At 43.3% G+C, this 15,080-nt stretch overlaps 2 protein-coding genes across 3 annotated transcripts in view; one reads left to right on the top strand and one right to left on the bottom strand.

Moving 5' to 3' along the window:
• Positions 1–311: 311 nt before the first annotated feature.
• On the bottom strand, positions 312–3,899 carry LOC117595531 (proline-rich receptor-like protein kinase PERK9). Its single transcript, XM_034296765.1, has 5 exons — positions 3,829–3,899; positions 3,220–3,524; positions 1,959–2,014; positions 1,559–1,772; positions 312–349 (listed from the first exon to the last, which is right to left on the bottom strand). The coding sequence occupies exons 1-5, from the start codon at positions 3,897–3,899 to the stop codon at positions 312–314; spliced, it is 684 nt and encodes a 227-aa protein (XP_034152656.1).
• Positions 3,900–7,220: 3,321 nt separating this feature from the next.
• Positions 7,221–15,080, top strand: part of LOC117595539 — a 57,422-nt gene continuing 49,562 nt past the window's right edge. Inside the window, exons 1-2 of one of the 2 annotated variants that reach the window (XM_034296804.1) lie at positions 7,221–7,436; positions 7,930–7,993. The gene's annotated coding sequence lies outside the window, so the exon portion shown is untranslated. Of the gene's footprint in view, positions 7,437–7,929; positions 8,003–15,080 lie in introns of both variants that reach the window. The other variant, XM_034296805.1, reaches the window with a different exon arrangement.

The raw sequence follows: 15,080 nt of genomic DNA, 5'->3' as shown, positions 1-15,080 counted from the left end.
TACCACCAAAATCACGCTGTTGACACAGTTTTGGTGAAATATGGTGGTGTGCCTCCTATGTTTGTCACCGTCTTCACACCGAATTGGATAGAGTTCATGGAGAGAGGTATATGCCGAATGCAACATTTTCAGGAAACTGAAGAAAACAAGGAATTTAATGAGGTTTTAATGACCCGGCTCACTCATTCACAGCAGGTTCCCGCCCTTGTCTGGCTGTTCTTCAGAACACTTGCTACATGGATGGTGACAAGAAATGTTAGGTGTGTGTGTGTGCGCGCGCGTGTGTGTGTGTAGAAGTGTGAGCTACAGGGCTAGTCTGTAGATGACCTGGAAATGACGATGAAGTTCCCTTCGAAGGACGAAAGGGTTGGTTTGAGAAGACATACAGACCATTAGTGGTTCCTGGCACAGCCATGGGCCAAGACTCAGATAATATTGAAAGTATGGGAAATTTGATCACCTTCTGTCTGCCCTCTCATTTTGGAAAGAGGGAGGGATAAATAGGGGAGAGGGCGGGGGGGGGGGGGGACAGGGGTGAGTGAGGAGGAGAGAGGGAGAGACGGAGAGGGGTTTGGGGAAGAGTGAATAAAATTAAAAGAAAAAGGTAGAGGGGGTGAGAGAGAGAAACTGGAGACATAAGAGAAGATGAGAGAAAGATTGACCAGTTATGATTAGAGATCTTGCTCCTCTCCATGCCCCCCACCCTCTCTTCTCATTCTTGCGTCTCTCCTCTCTCCCTCTATCTCTCCCTCCTTTGCCCTTCTCCCCCTGCGGATCCTCTCCAGTCTGTGAGACAGTCCTAATCGTTTCAGTAGCACCAGACGACAGTCATCCTGTGTTACGGCTTGGCTGCCATTCTGTCCGGGCCTATTGATGGGGACGGGGCATCAGGGCAGCCAAGGGGATGACAGGGGGGGACTGACTCTCTGCACACTCCACGTCTCATCTAGCACTGGAGTCAGGGTGTCTGTCTGCCTGGCTGTGTGTCTGGTCTATACCTAAATGAGACACCCGGAGTTCAATCTGAAAAGGGTGTGTGTGTGTCTGTGTGTGTGTGTGTGCGCATGTGTTTGTGGGGTGTTTATTGTCTGATTTCAGCCGCTTGATAATCTCCTTGTACCGACGTTGAAGTGGGCAGTGGCCCCATTGTTGAAACCGGACTGACCAATGTTCCTTCACAGGGTTCAGAGGGCACAGAGTGGGAGGGAACTGCTGCTGTATGCCGGATCAACTTGTCTTCTTGCAGTTAACAGGAGAAATGGAATGCTAAAGCTCAAGCTAACACGAAAGCATGGCTGCTGGGAGGACGGTCTCCCCTCCAAAAGGTCACATTCATCCTGTTGTTGTAGATCATAATATATTCTACGTAAACTGTTCATTAACGTCCTTCTTTCTGATTGATATTTTCAGTTTCAGTTCCAGTTTGATCGCCTGAAACACTTTTGACAAAATCCGGAGCCACAAAGCCAGAACAAGCCTTATTAAGAACTAAAATGTAGAAACCTCTGGCGCTGCGGACCACTCTGCCCAGTTCCACGCAGTTACCTCCAGGTCTCACCTTGACCACAGCGCCTGGCCTCCGCCGCCTCGTCGGTCCAAAGCCACAATAATGAAGCCCAATTGGAGTCAATTAGCCGGTGTTTGGGCTGATGGTTATCGAGCGCTGTGTTGTGGTGGAGCATCGGCGGGGGTGTTTTCGGGGGGTTCCTGAGGTGCCCCCCCAGGCCACAGGCTGGATAATTAGAGTTCATCTCGGTGAGGTTAACAGTGGGCTGAGGAGGAGAGGAGGAGAGGAGGAGGAGAGTGAGAGCTCTTTCTCCCTTTCTTGCCGTCTTTCTCTGCAGCACCAGATCCGTTTGATGTGCGGTCAGCCCTCCGCTTCCTGAATGTCAACCAATTGGAAGCGGAGCGGGTCCTGACATTATGTCTGCGGGTTATCATTATATGTACTTTCTCACCTGATCGATTGTCTCGGCCCCGGTCCTCCCGGCCGCCCGGCAGCCTGCTGTTTCTGCTGGGGGTTAGAACCACGGCCAGTTAGGGGCTGACCAGTGGGAATCATTAGGAGGAGAGAACGGAGGCTTCGGGGGGGGCGCTTTGTTGTGATGGGGGGGTGTGTGTGTGAGGGGGGGGGGGGCGGTGCTTTCTCTTTTACCCTCCTGGACTTGCTTGACCTTTCACTTACAGAGCAGCTGCAGCCCCACTGATATTTAATTGAATGGAGTCTTCAGATGTATTTTGGAGAGAGCCGGGGCGAGAGAAAGAGAGAGGACGGGAGATACTTTCCGCTGGGCGGACGGCTCAAGACAAGGGAGCAAGGGATGAGACGGAGTAGTGGAGGAGCGGACCAGTGGAAGGAAAATAAAAGAAAGAGGACAGAGGAGAGTTATCTTGACCTTCAAAGCCTAATTGATAGGCGTTTCATGGAGCTTGTTTCAGCTGCGCGTGGTCCCTGTTGTTCAGCAGACCCTTACAACTCCAGAAGAAGTACAAAGTCAACCGCAGGTAGAGGGGGAGGCCAGCCCCTAGTGGCCTCAGCCAATCAATAGCAGCTAGCCCGGCTAACGAGAGCTGCAGTCACTCTCAGCTTCTCACAGGCAGGCCCCATTAACACAGGCAGCTGGCGGGCTAATTGGCACCCTATTCCTTTTTACTGCACACTGCTTTTGACCAGAGCCAGGCCCTAGTCGAATGTAGTGCACTTTCTTATAGGGAAAAGGGTGTCATTTGGGATGGTTCCACGGACGGCAGTGTGGAGCCGGCCTAATTTTCAGCACTGCCTAGGCTCATTAAAGAGCAGCACTACAAGGCAACCACAGTAGTACAGAACAGACCAGAGAATAACTGATGCAGAGGTTGAGCAGGAGGAATAGAAATAGAGCTGGCTCCATGCAGAATATGAAAGGTGTAAGGGGAAGATTGATTGATTAGGAGAAACCTGAGCTAACAAACGAGGGAGCGATAGATCAAAACAGATCTAGCCCTCGCACGGTGAACCAGACCCAATCTCTCTCTCTCTCCCTATCTCTTTCTCCTCTTTACACTCACTCTCCACTCACTCTTTCTCTCCGTTTGTCTTAGCTGTCTGTGCATTTCTCCTCCCCAGTTAATTTGACAATTTTCCCAAAATGAGGCTTCAGCACGCAACACAGGACGGGCGCCAATACACAGATTAATGACAAATAACCCTCAGCCTCTTGGAAGCAGACTGCAGCTCACCGGGAGGCTGGACGGGTGGGAGGGCTGGAGGGGTGGGAGGACTGGACGGGAGGGCTGGAGGGGTGGGAAAGCTGGAGGGGTGGGAGGACTGGACGGGTGGGAGGGCTGGAGGGGTGGGAAAGCTGGAGGGGTGGGAGGGCTGGATGGGAGGGCTGGATGGGTGGGAAGGCTGGATGGGAGGGATGGCTGGACAGGTGGGAGGGCTGGACGAGTGGGAGAGCTGGATGGGTGGGAGGGCTGGACGGGTGGGAGAGCTGGATGCGTGGGAGGGCTGGATGCGTGGGAAGGCTGGATGGGTGGGAGAGCTGGTTGGGTGGGAGGGGTGGATGAGTGGGAGGGCTGAACGGGTGAGGAAGTCAGGCAATTAGGGCTGAGTGGGATAAAGTGTGTGGCAGGAAGGAGGTGGGAGTGTTTGGGGTGATGGGAGTGAAATCTAAGAAGACAATCTCTACTCTCCCACCCCCTCCCCGCAGGAGAGACCTCCTCCTGCTCCTGTTCCTCCTATGCCTATTGTTCCTCCTGTGCCCCTTGCTATTCCAGCTCCTTCTGCCCCTCCCATGGCTCCTCCCACAGCTCTTCCTCCTCCCACTCCTCCAGCACATCCTGTACCTCCTACTGTACTCCTCCTTCTTCTGCACCTCCTGCATCTTCTTCTCTACCCGCACCCCCCTGCACCTCATGGACCTTCTGCTCCTCCTGCACCTCCTCCCCCGTGAAGATAAAGCTAGCTAGCCAGCCAGGCAGCCTTGGACACACAGAGGGGCTTTCTGAAGGATCATGTACGGAGATCAACAGCTAAGCAGCTAATTTTGTGTACTTATGGGAGCAAGCGATTGAGCGCAGCCGCCCCCTCCGGAATTCCGTGAGCAGAGAGGATGAAAGCGAGGGAGCGGAGCCCAGATCTTAGGCTGTTTCTGCCATTAATGCTGATCTCTGAAATTAAAGATTTATACCACTTGATAGAGCTCAATGCCTGCTTGCTGCTGCGCACACCGAACAACCGACCGGCGGGGATAAAGAGGGGATGGAGGCTTTTCTTCTACTTTAAGGATTTTCTTTCTTTAAAGTATTTGAATAGGAAAGAGTGAAAAAAGTGGGGAAACAATCGTGACTGAACCACTTTTGAACTAATTGGAATCCCCTTAATAACGTTCCCACTGAGTGATGATTCATTTGGGCGCTGATTGATCTTTCCCTGAGCAAGGCCTCAGAAGGAAATTAAAAGTGAGTAACAGCCAGGAGAGTGCGGACTTTTGGCCATTTGGGATGAACTCACAGACAGGGTCGTTCTGGGCCACAGCAGTCTGCCTAGCTGAATCAAACACAACAGGACGGCGTGACAATTACGTGACGACTGTTGTGTCTCCAGCAAAACCACACGTCTTGACTCTGTCTTGGTGACAATGCAAGATCCTCTCTGTCTGTCTCCGTGTTGTGAAAACAACACCATGCTAATATCAACCTACTTTCGATCTTATTTTTATCAACTAAAACTCAGACTTCTGTCAAGTATTTTTCCTCCAGGGTTAGCTAATCAGAGAGTGACACAATTATGCATATCAAACAAATAACGACACAAAAAAACATCTAAATTACTCATGAAGCTTGTGCTTTGTGCCTATCACTCATTGTTTTATTAATATATTTTCTTCATAGTGTTTCTGTGAGAATGGGAGCATGTGGTATCCTGGGACATCCTTAGCGCCCCTATGGATCAACAACAACACATGAAGCTACAGTCTTATTAACAGCGACCTTGATTCCCCACATCTGTTTTACAGTCTGGCAATCAACATCTGGTTAGAAATCTGCCAATCTAAATCTGTTTTACAGTCCGCCAATCAGTCTGTGTGCATTTTCCAATCAACATCTGTTTAACAGTCTGCCAATCAACATCTGTTTTACAGTCTGCCAATCAACATCTGTTTTGCAGTCGACAAATCAACATCTGGTTTACAATGGGCCAATCAAAATCTGGTTTATAGTCGGCCAATCAAAATCTATGATATTCACTTCCTTTGCTCACATATCACTAATCCCAGTTTGATGTAGAACACTTCATAGGGAACACAGGGCCGTCCTAGACTTGGTTCCAATACACACACTAGCATCCTATTGGCTACACGTGGCTTCATTCTGGTTTGTTCTCATGTACGATAGGGTGAAGCGTGGCACATAACCCACTGGTTGAACAGTAAGTGGACATTGACGAGCTGCCATTTTGAAACAGGTGAAAGGCTGTTACCAGGGGAGGGGAGGGAGTGGAGATTATACACTGTATGTGTGTGTATGTATGTATGTGTGTGTGTGTGTGTGTGTGAGAGAGATGTTGGGACAGAAAGTGGGAGAGACAGAGAAGGAGAGAGGTGATCCTTCAAGGTTTAATCAAAGCCTACTGTAGATCTGACATATGGTTAGTTCGTTTTTTACCGGTCGCAGCTCTCTCTCTCACTCCCGACTCCTCTCTCCCCCTCTGTCTCACTCCCCACTCCTATCTCCCCCTCTGTCTCACTCCCCACTCCTCTCTCCCCCTCTATCTCACTCCCTACTCCTCTCATCACCTCTGTCTCTCCCTGCTCCCCTCCCCCCCCTCTCTTTTCTTTCACACTTCAAAAAGATCAGAACAGCAGGATAATGTGATCTATTGCCAAGTTAGATAATGAGCCTGTAAATGAGTTTGGCCCATTATACGCAGCTCGTCCGGGATAATGAATAAACCATTCACCTAAACCACTATCATGTGAACTCTAATGGGGATCCATGAAAAGGTGAGAGAAGAGAGAACATTCCCAAATGCTGATCCAGTGTTTTTCTAATCCACTTGAAACACTCCCCCAATTAATGCGGACGATCCATGCGGTTAAGACAGCCTGTGAAATGTGTATCAAAGCCTTATATCAGGAACTAGAATGTAAACGCTGTTTTCCTGATTGAAGCCTAAATATTGTATAAGCTAAGGCTAGGTTAGGGTTAATGTCCATACTGTGTCTGTACATCAGAACATCAAAAGGAAAAGTACCGCTGATGCTCACCTTTTAACCTTCAGTCATTTAGCCGACGCTCCAGAGCGACTTACAGTTGTGTGTTGTGCTTAATATGGTTAGGTTAAGGGTTATGTTTCAGAAAAAACTGCTTTGATTGGGTTTGTGGGTGTTCGTGTATGTAGCAGTGTTTGTGTATGTAGCAGTGTTTGTGTTTGTAGCAGTGTTTGTGTTTGTAGCAGTGTTTGTGTATGTAGCAGTGTTTGTGTATGTAGCAGTGTTTGTGTATGTAGCAGTGTTTGTGTATGTAGCAGTGTTTGTGTATGTAGCAGTGTTTGTGTATGTAGCATAGTAAAAAGGTAATTTCTGCCTTAGAGGTTAGGGTTAGGGAAGTGTTTGATTTGTGGTAGATGTTAGAATTAAGGTTAGGGTTATGGTTTAGTGGTTAGGTTTAGGGTTAAGAGTTAAGGGTGTTTTTAGGATAGGTTAGGTTTAGGGTTGGGATTATTTTTTTAATGTATTTCAAAGTTTATTAAACCAGGACCAAACTCATAGAGACCCAGACTCTTTTACAAGGGAGACCTGGCCAAGACGGCAGCAGTAATCAATACAAAACTGTTTTAACATTGAACTATACAATACAACATGTACCAGCCTTTTGAGAGTATTTACACTACTTTGTCTTTCATCAAAAAAATTTATTAATTTAATGCCACTAACATATATGGACGAAGGCCGGTTTGTAGACTTGCATGCAGTCTTGTCTATACCTGGGTGTCCAAATCTCCGATCACCTCTCCCTCAACACATCAGCCCTGGTCTAAAAGGCACAGCAACGTGCCGTAAATTTTTGAGGAGGCTGTCCTCCAAGAGCCTTATGAACTTTTACCGCAGCACAATCAAGAGCATTCTGACTAACTGCGCCCCAGTGTGATTTAGCGGTTGCTCCGTAGCCGACTGGAAGGCCCTGCAACGGGTGGTGAAACCCGCCCAGCACATCAATGGTGCCCAGCTCCCAGCCATCGTAGACATCCAGCGCAAGCGGTGTGTGCACAGGGCACGCAGGCTTCTTCAGGGACCCTGCACATCCATAGTAGCGACCAGCTACTACACTCACGTGAAAGTGTGCGCGCAAGAGTCAATGAATGTCTGCGCGACTGCCTCTTTCTGTGGTAGAAGTTCCTTTCAACAGCCAAACGTCGCTATTGTACCTACAAGTTATACCGGGACAAATAGGTAAATGTTGATATTATTCCCGGTATCTTAAATGGGATAGAAAGTTCGCTACAAATCAGTTAGGTTGTTTTCAGCTAGCACAACTAGCAGCAGACCTAGGTAATGTTAGCAGAGAGAGACAGAAAGATGAGTAGGTTAACTAGCTAGGTTGCGGGCTATCAAGTTACGGTGCGGAGTGAGATTAAATGTAACTTTAGCAGACAGGAATTTACTAGCTAGCACGCACCTCACACTTGTCTCAAAGAGTTGTTTAATAGTTGGGCTAGTTAACTAACTATTGGTAATTTTTATGAACTTACTTGCAGACAGGAAGTCGAATGAAATGACCAGTCACAGGAGCATATAATGAAACAGCTATGAAATAGACCTCCCTCATGAGGTTCTTGTGGATTTAATGGGTAACAGTTTAAAGCAAGGATACATGAATGGCTGGTCAAAAGAGGGATTTTGAAATAAATGAAAGCTGACTTAAATGGGTTTCCTTGCTCATCAGGGACAGAGCAAACAGACAAAGATGAAGGACAGGCAGAAGACTTGCAGACCGACATGGACTCAAGGTGATTAAGGTATACTGTAGCATTAAGATGATAAAATGATCAGCCTCTCAAACCCGTGAGGTGACATTTTATTTTATTGCAGTAGCTATTTTCATGATTAGATTTCAATATTTAAAACAAGGGAAATTCGCAAACTAAATAAAAGCTTGCTGAAAGGGGTTTCAGAGAAGTCAAACAGCAAACAGACAAAGATGAAGCAGGACAGACAGAGAACATGCAGATGGATATGGTCTCAAGGTTAGTGTGGTAGAGCAGTTAGATGTCTTCTAACCGCTGTTGCTTGAGTTGTCCTCTGCAAAGTTTTTATTATACAATGTGATCAGTAACACTAAAACAAACAGAGAAACGCACATGTGCTGTTCCGTTTACTCTTTGGGATCGAAGTGTGTCAGAAAGGATGAGTATGTAAAGCTTGAACTCTGAAAAGTCAAAAACAGCTTCACTATGAAGAACAGTACATTTCTAAGCTTTCAAAAATCTAAGGCTTCAACAGCCAAGTCTCCAGGACTTACTGCCTCCCCGTCCAGACTCACTGTAATACATTTAGAAAGTTATAATGAAATAGAAGTCTATGAAAAATGGGAAGCTTCATTACTTCAAAATCAAGTTGTATCAAAGTGAAATTTTATATATTCCATCTTAAGTGTTTGTAGTTTTGAAGTTTTTTATAAAAATCTTCAGTATATTATTATTACAACTTTCAAGGACGTTAATTATAGTTGATAATTCTATGTTAAAGTTAGTGTGTGTATAGTTAATAATAGGTTTTATGTTAGGTTTTAAGTACGCTGAATATTGTACCGTAATGTACATTGTAGGTCATAAATAAATGAGAGGCCATTTGAATTTCATAAGTTATCTAGACTACAAGCTGGAATGAATACATTGCATGTATGGAGATTTTACAACATCATGCCTTTGGACACCGTCCAAAATTAAATATTGGCCACACCACTTTCAGACAGGTGGAGCCTGTTGGGAGTAAGGTTTTTAAAGGGAGTTTTGAATTGGAGTCACCCCCCCCCCCCCCTTAAGATTAGAGATCCCTAAAATGTGTGTGAGTGTTTTGCAACACAACTAGCCCAGTGTAGCCCTGGGTGACTTCTGACATTGACACTGGACATCATCCTTTCATCTGTCCTATCGCACTTATCTAAATTCTAGCATCACAGGAGGCTTAGGGCCACACACACACACACACACACACACAGAGAGACACACACAGACAGACAGACACTCACACACAAGACACCATCACAGCGATCGTGGTGATTCTGGCATCGCAGTCGGCCTCAGGCCTGTGTGTGTGGTTTTCCGGTTCCTGGTACCACGGAAGGTTCTGCTGTCTGTCTGGCTGTGATAGACCCCTGCCTCTCCTCAGCCCAGTCGGGCTTAATTGTGTCCACAGCCTGAAGGTCCTTTCTGGGGTGATAGGTCTAAATATGTTAAAGCATATTTGTGAGCGTTTTTTGGTCCATTTGATAAAAATTTGTGAAAGTATTTGAGGTGTGCTTGATAAAAATGTTTCCTCCTTAATCCTGACAGAAAAAGTGTTTAAAATGTAGTCAGTTACGCTTCATATAGTCAACTCATATCATTTCCTGACCACAAACCAGTCATGTTTAGCTTAGAGTAGAGCATTTGATAATAACAGGCGAAAGAAAAACTGAACTCATGTAATAGTGTAATATGTTTATAGTCTGATCTTGGTTTGGCCGTGCTGGCCTTTACAAAAACAACATTAGTCGACCCTCTATTCAACACGTGCACACTGCACGTGCACACAGCATGTGCACACTGCACGAGGCCAGCAAGGGGAGGAGGGATCATGATAATTGAACGAAGTGGATGGAATGGACTCAAGAGCATGAAGACAATGTGTTTCCGTTCCATTTATTCCATTACAGTCATTACTCTGTTCCCATCCTCCACAATTAATTTTACAGCAGCCACCTGTGGCACGCGCACGTGCACACACACTAACACACACACTCATACAAATAACACCTCTCTTCTCACACAAGGACAGAGGCCTCTTTATTCCCTTATAGGCACTCCTCCTCTGAGAGCAGTGGAAAACAATGACACAAATATGATAAATTACACACCTAACAAATTGTTCAGACCAATTAAGTTGTTTAAAATGCAGCACTTTAGGGTTCACTCCAGTTTCCAGTTGAATGCTCAACACAGAAATTAAATGAATGTCACATCTTGACAGGCACTTTGACAAATGGAAACTGTCTGATGTGGTAGAGGATTATTTCCTTGAGCAACAGTCATCATTGCAACATAAAACTAAAGAAAATGTTTACTGCTTTTGAAAATCTAAAACTTTCATGGCTTTGATTTATGTTCTAACATCGTTGGTGCAACGACCTGCAGCAGGAAACATTGGCCATGATCATCATTGAATACTGATGGTAGTGATGATTACTGTCATAAAACTGCCATGGTTGTCTGATCAACTTAGTTCTCTGAAACTAACGACAGCCACAACATCAACAGAGGAGAATTGAAGATAGCTAATTAGTCAAATCCATAATTTCCCCCTACTTTTTAAGCGTCTCCCTTGAGGCTGTTTTGAATCATTATGCAAATCATGTTGTCAAATGTCAATTAGCGTGAAGCAGGATTCACCAGATTTATTATTTAGAAGAGTTCTTGTTCTTCCCAGCGCTAGTAAAACTTTTTGCTGTTCTTAGTCATCACTGGAATTAGAATACATGAGGTCGGGTAATAAAATACAAGAAGTAAGGAACTAGAATATACTAGTTCAGGAAATAAAATACAACAGGTAAGGAACTAGAATATACTAGTTCAGGAAATAAAATACAACAGGTAAGGAACTAGAATATACTAGTTCAGGAAATAAAATACAACAGGTAAGGAACTAGAATGTACTAGTTCAGGAAATAAAATACAACAGATAAGGAAGTAGAATACACTAGGTCAGGAAATAAAATACAAGAATTAAAGAAATAGAAGACAGAGTTGTGAAAATCTCTTATTGACTTGTCTACAATGCCAGAGATATTTTCTGGTCCCAGTTGAGAGATGGATAATTATATGCAGTAATGTGAAAAGGTCTCAGTGGAAGCTATTTTTTTGGACAGTAAGTATTAATTTGTTCTTAATACACTATATAACTCACTATTAGATTGGCCAACCATACTGTATATAGCCTAACATTACCAGTATGACTGAGAAGACACTTTTTAGCAAGGTTAACAGCTTTTTCCTGCAATCAAAATCCATAATTATTATTCTTATGTCCCCATATACCTATTTGTTTGGATATTATGATGATATGATATTATGATCACCCTTTTGAAATTGCCAAGGTCCTCCAAAAATATTTAAAAAAGTGACATCACCCTGTTTTAGTCAGATTACCGCCTGTTGTGATGCCAATCAGAATGAGGTTCAGGTGTGCAGCCCTTGAGGGGATGTCCTGCTCTCTCGGTTTTAATTGGCTAGAATCAGATGTCACACTTATTTTGCCTTCTAAACCAATGGATGTTTCCACTGGAAAGAGATTATTGAGCATGAGTCTCAGGTTTTTTTTTGCGGTGATATTGTAACTCTTAATATATTACAGAAGGTGATTACTTTAATACGTCCAGCAGACTGCATGGGGAATTTGACTTTGTATCTAACAGCCCCTAGTGATATGTAGGTATACTGACTCATGCGTGTTTTGTAACTATTGCTTTTTCTTTTTATGTTGCTAGATATTCTCTGAATCTCTGCCCTCAAACTGAATATTGGGCCTCATTCACCAATATCTTCCAACGTTTTTTCTTAGATTTGACCTTGAGAAAGGTCCTAAGAAAAGTCTGTCAGATTTGTGATGTCTCCTAAACCACAGAATTGTTCAGACCTATGTTATAATGATGAATCCCACTGTCCTCGTGAATTGATAGTGCGTGCCAGTTGTTCCTATTTAGGATAGGTAAACGCCCTGCCAATCCCAATAAAAGGGCATGGTTCTGCAGGGGCATGAATTTGTGTGCGCACACAAAAATCACACACAGAGGTCAAACCAAGACTCTCAAATCACATACTTGCATACTATATAGTATGCCAAATTAGTATCCTAAACCATAGTATGCTGGAAATAGTATGCCAAAAGTTCCCGGATGGTCTACTTTTTCTGGTGGATTTTTGAAGTATGTATGCATGCATGCTTCTTGGAGTAAAATAAACCACAACCCCTTGCCCAGTAAAAGAGGGGGGGTTTTCCACGATTCTCTCGTCTTTTCACTTGACAAAGTCAGTTATCGTCACCTATATTGATAGTTATTGCATCAATATCATTCACATATGAAAGAAACGCAAACATTGTTGTGCCATGAAATGAAATAGCTATGGCAGTGTAAAGTTTGTCTTCAGTCTCGCTAGCATGGGCTCAATTCTTATTACGGTTCCAAGTAGTGAGATACCAGTATTACTGGCTTGTATGCCATTACAAGAGCCAGTGGCAAAAGCCTTACAGTTCATAGATGCTACACTGTTCAAAAAGAATTATGGGAACATGTAATCATCACAGTATAACACAAAGTAAATTAAACTTCAGGGATATCAATCTGTCCAGTTAGGAATCATAAGCGATTGTGAAGTGTCACCTGTTTTGGTGCAAATGAAAGTGACAACAGATGCAACAGCAAGATAACCCCCCAAAAGGAAATGGTTTTGCTGGTGTAGACTCAGACAATTGCACTCTCCTTGTCCTTCCTGACTGATTCTTCTCTAGATTTTGCTAGTGTCCTTGTCACTACTGGTAACATGAGGCGGTACCTGCAGTCCATTTAGGTTGCACAGGTAGTCCAGGTCCTCTAGGATGGCTCATCCATACAAGCTGTTGCAGGAAGGTTTGCTTTGTTTCCCAGTACAGTCTCGAGCATTGAGGAGATACCAGGAGATGGGCAGTTATTTTGGTTTCCATTGACCGTTGTTACCAAATTTTATCTCAACGAATTACACAATGTATTGTAAAGATCTTTACAAAGATCTTTAATGTAATTTGTTTATCAAGGCAATGTAATTTAAGCGTTCCCTAAATTTTGTTGAGCAGTGTATTTGTGGTGGAAGTTAACTTCATAAGAAGCTTTAGTTAGTTTAGCACAATGGTGTCTAGCTAAATATTCAAACTTAGCGTGATGTTAATGCATGAAAAAATTATCAAATTCTGAGACGAGATTTTATGACAAAGTAGTATAAAACGGCAGAACTGAAGAAAATGCACTAACTAATTATTTGGCACAGTCATGTCACTGTGCTCCTGAGTGTGTGTAGATTCTGCTCTTACCTAAGAACAAATCCCAAATAAAAGTGTTGATGAATGCCAGAATATTTGTGGAGACTGCAAAAGTTTTAAGAAGGAATTTCTTCTTAAGAATGGTTGCTGAATGAGGCCCATTATAAGTCTTACTCAATACACATACTAATTGCTTGCTTTTTTAAGTCTACTAACTTTGCCAGCAGGCATATGAGTAAAGATAATTAGACAAGTTAGCTGCTCAAACTTGATTGATAGGCTGAACTGGCTTCTGGGTATAAGTAATGAGTTTGGAAGATTGGGAACCTCTCTGGGCAAGCTAAAGCAAACTTCATGAAATTGGAAGGTGGCTTGTAATATTACAGAGAAACAACCGAAACATTCTGTTATATTTAGTTAACAACAACAATTACATTGGCTACGTACATTAGCAGTTTGATTAGTCACATTAATTTACCCAAGTCTGACCATCATCGGCAGATATATAACTGCCACTTCCACTACCAACTCTATCCAAAGGATTCCTTTTGAATCCCTGTTACGTGACACTTCTACATATCAGATCTGTATTCTGGATCAGTTCATTTTTGTCATTAATTCAACAGCAGATGTGTTTATTTATTGATTAGTTAATTGACAAATTAATTTTTATTATTGGGGCACAGATGCCACAATTCAATAATTTATTTTGACTGGCAGTGTTAAAAAATTAAATATCAAAGATAATTAAATGTCAGTGTCTCATTTGTAATTTAGTAAAAATAGATAATTGGTTAGGGTTTTGAGTACTTTTGCAAATATTCAATCCCCTGACACTCAGAACCAATAAAATAGCGGTCCCGTTTTCTAGATAAAATCCCCAATGTTAAAGGATCATTGATCAGTCTATGAATCTGAAAGAAAATAAAGACCAAAAACCTTTCAAAAGAAGTAAGAAATAATGTAAATTCACAGATTAGGAAAACAGTATAAAATAATATCCATGTTTTTGGATATTCCAGTGCACATAGTTGGATCTGTAATTAGGAAGTGGAAGCTTCATCACACTGCATAGGAACTGATAAGAATAGGCAGTCCCTCAAAACTCAGTGCTCAAACATGAAGCCACAGAAAGCCCAACAAGTCAGATGAGACCAACATAGAGCTTTTTTGGGGCAGAACATAAAGCTCTATGTGGCAAAAACCTAAAGTTGCCCGTGCCTCAAAACCCATCTTCCCTACAGTGAATTATGATGGTGGCAGCATCATGCTGTGGGGATGCTTCACATCAGAAGGGAGTAGGCATCTTGTTAAAACTGAAGGAAGAATGGATGAAGCAAAATACAGGGAAATACTTCAAGTGAACTGGGCAGCTAAAGAACTGAAGCTGGGAAATGTCTATTTCAGCAGGACAATGACCCCAACCACATGGCCAAAGCAAAACTGAAGCAGCTCAACAACAAAAGGGTGAATGTCCTACAATGGCCCAATGAAAGTCCTTATCTCAATCCCATTAGGAATATGTGGCACTGTTTCGAAACTGCAGTCTAAACCAACTTCCAAACATCCTGAACACCCTGAAGCAAATCTGTCAAGACGAATGGACCAAAATCACAAAAAGCAAGGCTGCAACATAATTTCATGGACATTTTGGTAACATGAGATATTTCTGTTAGTCATTTTAAAGAAATTGTCACAAATGTCTAAACATTTGTTTTTGCTTTGTGATTTTGGGTTAATATGTAGATAATGGCATTTATATTTTAATCAGTTATAAATTACGTCTCTAACACAACAAAATGCGGAAAAAGTGAAGGGGTTTGAATA

This window comes from Esox lucius, chromosome 14 (assembly GCF_011004845.1).
Source record: "Esox lucius isolate fEsoLuc1 chromosome 14, fEsoLuc1.pri, whole genome shotgun sequence".
NCBI lineage: Eukaryota > Metazoa > Chordata > Actinopteri > Esociformes > Esocidae > Esox > Esox lucius.
The sequence above is the reverse complement of the archived record's forward strand: the minus strand, read 5'-3'. Positions and strand labels throughout refer to the sequence as shown.

What these genes read in the sequence shown, in the direction of transcription:
- LOC117595531 (XM_034296765.1), bottom strand. Translation starts at nt 3,899, where the DNA reads ATGAGGTGCAGGGGGGTGCGGGTAGAGAAGAAGATGCAGGAGGTGCAG. An exon ending in AAGGAGGAGTACAGTAGGAG is followed by an intron (nt 3,525 to 3,828) that starts GTACAGGATGTG and finishes CCACCCAACCAG; the next exon opens with CTCTCCCACCCATCCAGCCT. An exon ending in GGCCAGGCGCTGTGGTCAAG is followed by an intron (nt 350 to 1,558) that starts GTGAGACCTGGA and finishes CGTCCTTCGAAG; the next exon opens with GGAACTTCATCGTCATTTCC.